Raw genomic sequence first — 5,000 nt, 5'->3', positions numbered from 1 at the left:
CCAGCCCCCGGGCGTCCTGGGCCAGCAGGCGGTTGCTCTCCGTCTTGTTCCGCAGCGCGTCCACCTCCGACGAGAGGTTGGACAGACGCAGCATGGCCTCCATCTGCCGCTCCTCCAGCCCCCGCAGCCTCTCCTCCACCTTGGGGGGGGGGGGGTGGTGATACAGTTAGAAGAGATCAATATACAAATCGAAAATGGAAATATATAAAATATAAGTACAAACAAATGTTTTTTGTTCATTTCTCAAAGCTTGAGCTCTCTGTCTGTCTTTCGGTCTGTCTGTCTGTATGTCTCTCTGTCTCTCTGTCCCTCTCTCTCTCTCTGTCTTTGTCTCTCTCTCTCTCTCTCTCTCTCCCTTTGTCTCTCTCTCTCTCACTCTCTCTCTCTCTCTCTCTCTCTCTCTCTCCCTTTGTCTCTCTCTCTCTCTCCCTCTCCCTTTGTCTGTCTCTCTCTTTGTTTTTGTCTCTCTCTCTCTCTCCCTTTGTCTCTCTCTCTTTCTCTCTCTCTCGCTCTCTCTTTGTCTCTCTCTCTCTCTCTCGTACCGTTGCCGTGGCGTTGCGGGTTTTGTTCAGGTTTTCCAGTGCGTCTCGCAGGGCGCCCTCCGCCTGCCCTATGGCCTTCTGGGAAGCGTCTAGCGCCTTCTTGGTGAGGTCGACCTTATCCTTCACCCCCACCGCCCGCTTCCTGAGGACAGACAGGAGGCAGAGGGTGAGACAGGCAGACAGACAGACAGACAGACAGACAGACAGAGAGACAGACAGATGGACCGACCGACAACAGGTAGACAGGCAGGCAGACGGACAGGCCGACAGCAGACAGATAGACAGACAGTGAGACAGACAGACCGAAAGATAGAGAGAGAGACAGGCAGGGCTCAACCACTGGACTGGCCAAACATGGGCCGTACTTGGCGGTCTTGCTGCGCTCCAACAGGTCCTTGGCCAGGGCGATGTCCTCCCTGCTGTGGTTGAAGACCGCCTGGATGTCAGACAGGTTGGCCAGGCGCTCCTTTATCACCCCCAGGATCCGGTCCAGACCGGTCTGGTTCAGGGGCAGCGTGATGGCCAGGACCTGAAGCGCCACCTTTTCAATGCTCTCCGGGTCAGCACCCTCCTCTGGAGCCAGAGGGGGGGGGGGGGGGAGGAATTGAGCCAAAGAGAGAGAGGGAATTCGGGAGAGAGGGCGTGAGAGTGTGGAGAGTAGTGAGAGAGAGAGAGAGAGAGAGAGAGAGAGAGAGAGAGAGAGAGAGAGAGAGAGAGAGATAGAGAGAGAGATAGAGAGAGATAGAGAGAGAGAGAGAGAGAGACAGAGAGAGAGACAAAGACAGAGAGAGAGAGACAGAGAGAGAGAGAGAGGGAGAGAGGGAGAGAGAGAGACACAAAGACAGAGAGAGAGAGAGAGAGAGAGAGAGAGACAGAGAGAGAGAGAGGGAGAGAGGGAGAGAGAGAGAGAGAGAGACAAAGACAGAGAGAGAGACAAAGAAAGAGAGAGAGACAGGGAGAGAGACAGAGAGAGAGACAAAGACAAAGAGAGAGCGACAGAGAGGGAGAGAGAGAGAGAGACAAAGACAGAGAGAGAGACAAAGACAGAGAGAGAGACAGAGAGAGAGAGAGAGGGAGAGAGGGAGAGAGAGAGCGAGAGGGAGAGAGAGGGACAAAGAAAGAGAGAGAGACAGAGAGAGAGAGAGAGGGAGAGAGAGAGAGAGGGAGCGGAGAGACAAAGAAAGAGAGAGAGAGAGAGACAGGGAGAGAGACAGAGAGAGAGATCAAATGTAACATGAGATATTTGTAATCTTATTAATGAATGAATGAATGAAAGAATCAATTGGATCTAAAAGGCTATAATAATAAGAGATGATGATAATGATGATGAGAACAGTGTGAGCCCCCCACCATTGAGGAAGTCCTTGATCTTCTTGATGAAGTCCTTCAGCTCCTTGTTGGACCGGTCCAACTGGGCCTTCTTCTTCTGGGCCTTGTCCAGCGTGGTTTTAGCCTGGTTCTTCACGTCCTGGGTCAGGGAGGCGATGTCCTTGAGCTTGCGACGCACACACACACACACACACACAAACATTAGCACCTAGACTGTAGGATGTTACGATGTGCAACCAGATAGCAGAAGGAGCATCAACACACCTACCAGAGTAGGACTACTATACTACTAGTCATATAGCACACACTCTTTTCTCCATGCTAGCATGCTTGGCCAGCTAGCATGCTAGCATCTGTAATGTCAGCTGTTCACCTCCAAACTTCCTGGTGGCTTATGACCAGAATCCAAATACAACTGTTCGCTAACTTTGACATAAACAACACAATCCTATCAGCTAAAGTTAACAGAGGCTACATGAAGCTATTAGCTAAAGGAAGCTATGAAAAGCTATGAGCTACACCAATCTATGAGCTATGTGAAGCTATGATCTACATGAAGCTATGAGCTACACAAAGCTATGAGCTATGTGAAGCTATGAGCTACAGGAAGCTACGAGCTACAGGAAGCTATGATCTACGTGAAGCTATGAGCTACAGGAAGCTATTAGCTACCGGAGACTATGAGCTACAGGAGGCTACAAGCTACAGGAAGCTGTGAGCTACAGGAGGCTATGAGCTACGTGAAGCTATAAGCTACATGAAGCTATGAGCTACAGGAGGCTATGAGCTACAGGGAGCTATGAGCTACATGAAGCTACGAGCTACGTGAAGCTATGAGCTACGTGAAGCTATAAGCTACATGAAGCTATGAGCTACAGGAGGCTATGAGCTACAGGGAGCTATGAGCTACATGAAGCTACGAGCTACGTGAAGCAATGAGCTACAGGAAGCAATGAGCGACAGGAGGCTACGAGTTACATGAAGTGCTACCTTGCGACCAATCAGCTAAATTAAACAGAGGCTATATGAAGCTATGAGGTACAGGAGGCTACAAGCTACAGGAGGCTACGAGCTACGTGAAGCTATGAGCTATATGAAGCTATGAGCTACATGAAGCTATAAGCTACATTAGGCTACGAGCTACAGGAATCTTTGAGCTACTTGAAGCTATGAACTACAGGGAGATACGAGCTACAGGAAGCTACGAGCTCAGGAAGCTATGTACTACTTGAAGCTATGAGCTACAGGGAGCTACGAGCTACAGGGAGCTAAAAGCTCAGGAAGCTATGTGCTACTTGAAGCTTGCAAGCCTTGCGAGCAATCAGCTAAAGTTAACAGAGGCTATATGAAGCTACGAGCTATAGGAGGCTACGAGCTATGGGAAGCTATGAGCTACGTGAGGCTATGAGCTACGTGAGGCTACGAGCTATGTGAGGCTACGTGCTACAGGAGGCTAAGAGCTACAGGAGGCTACGAGCTACTTGAGGCTACGAGCTAAATGAGGCTACGAGCTACGTGAGGCTACGAGCTACGTGAGGCCACGAGCTACGTGAGGCTACCTTGCGCGCGACGGCCTGCAGGTCGTCGCTGGCCCTGGCGATGTTCTCCGCCGCGTCTTCGGCCAGCTGCAGCGCCGCCGCAGAGCTGCTGGCCGTCCCGTTGCATCCCGGCCCCCCGCACACGCGCTCGCCAGCGGCGTCACGGCAACCCGCCCCGCCACAGGGGCTGTCCGGGCAGCGGCCGTCGGCGTCGCCGAGGCGATGACCCCCGCACACCTGAGGGGGAGGGGGTAAGGTGAGTGCTTCTCACACACGCCGTCGTGGCCCTTTAAGGGTTTGACCGCCATGGGGGAGGAGCCAGAACAAAATCTATCCACTTGTGACATCACAGACTTTGGATGAACTTCTGGTCCTACCTTGTGGCTGAGGTGGTGGATCTTCTTGTCCAGGTCGTGGGCTTTGGGCTGAAGCTCCTCCAGGCTCTTGTTCTGGGCCGCCATGGACCGGAGGAAGCTGTCCTTCCGGGCGTCCAGCAGGTCTTGGGTCCGCTCCCGGGTGTCCCTGGACTGAGCGACCGGGCTGGAGGGGCCGGACACCGAGGCGTTGCACCGCTGCTTCGCCTCCGTGGACTCCCGGAAGGCCTGCTTCACCTTGTCAAACTGATCTGTGGACACAATTAGCACAAAGTGTTAGCATAACGTGTTAAAGTGTTAGCACAAAGTGTAAGCATAATGTATCAAAGAGTTAGCACAACTAGTCGAAGTGATAGCACAAAGTCTCAAGAGTTAGCACAGTTTTAGCACAAAGTGTTAGCATAACGTGTTCAAGTGTTTGCACAAAGTGTAAGCATGATGTATCAAAGAGTTAGCACAACTAGTCGAAGTGTTAGCCCAAAGTGTCAAAGTGTTAGCAAAAAGTGTTAGCGCAAATTGTTAGCAGAACACACTCAGGTGTATTATCGGATGGATTGTCAGTGTCAGCCCAGGTGCATGATGGGTACAGACGGTCCGTGTCTGCCCAGGGGCATGCTGGGAGGTCCTACCTGGGAAGCCTCCGGTCAGGGTTTCGTCCACGGCCTGGCGCTTGTCGGTCAGCGTGGTGTTGACCTCACTGAGGGCCCCCTCCAGCTCCTCCAGGGCCTCCTGCAGCCCCGCCTCCACCGTCGCCGTGGAGTTCAGGTCCCGGGCCACGCCCATCAGACGCCCGTCGGTCAGCGCCACCTCCGCCCTGCACCGCACACACACACACACACACACACACACACACACAGAGGCACACACACACACACACAAAGACAGACAGATACACACACACACACACACAAAGACAGACAGATACACACACACACACACAAAGACAGACAGATACACACACACACACACACAAACATATAGAGACACGCACGCACACACACACACACACACACACACACACACACACAGACACACACACACACACACACACACAAACATAGAGGCACACAAAGACAGACAGACACACACACACACACACACAAACACACACGCACACACACACATATCGAGGCAAACACAGACAGACACACAAACACACACATATAGAGGCGCACACACACACACACACACACACACACACGCACAGGCACGAGACA

The 5,000-nt window shown here is 52.4% G+C and overlaps 1 protein-coding gene across 1 annotated transcript in view; it reads right to left on the bottom strand.

Moving 5' to 3' along the window:
- The window catches only part of lamb2l (laminin, beta 2-like), a 59,609-nt gene that overhangs the window by 2,459 nt on the left and 52,150 nt on the right, over positions 1-5,000 (bottom strand). The window contains exons 27-33 of the mRNA XM_079741564.1: positions 4,413-4,597; positions 3,787-4,034; positions 3,431-3,646; positions 1,893-2,037; positions 908-1,115; positions 543-684; positions 1-139 (exon numbers count right to left, since the gene is read on the bottom strand). The exon at positions 1-139 is cut by the window's left edge and continues 38 nt beyond it. Coding sequence (XP_079597690.1) covers positions 1-139; positions 543-684; positions 908-1,115; positions 1,893-2,037; positions 3,431-3,646; positions 3,787-4,034; positions 4,413-4,597 — 1,283 coding nt within the window. The remainder of the gene's footprint in view (positions 140-542; positions 685-907; positions 1,116-1,892; positions 2,038-3,430; positions 3,647-3,786; positions 4,035-4,412; positions 4,598-5,000) is intronic.

This window comes from Pollachius pollachius (genome assembly GCF_949987615.1).
Source record: "Pollachius pollachius genome assembly, chromosome: 8".
NCBI lineage: Eukaryota > Metazoa > Chordata > Actinopteri > Gadiformes > Gadidae > Pollachius > Pollachius pollachius.
Note: the sequence above shows the minus strand (reverse complement) of the source record. Positions and strands in the feature narration are given on the sequence as shown.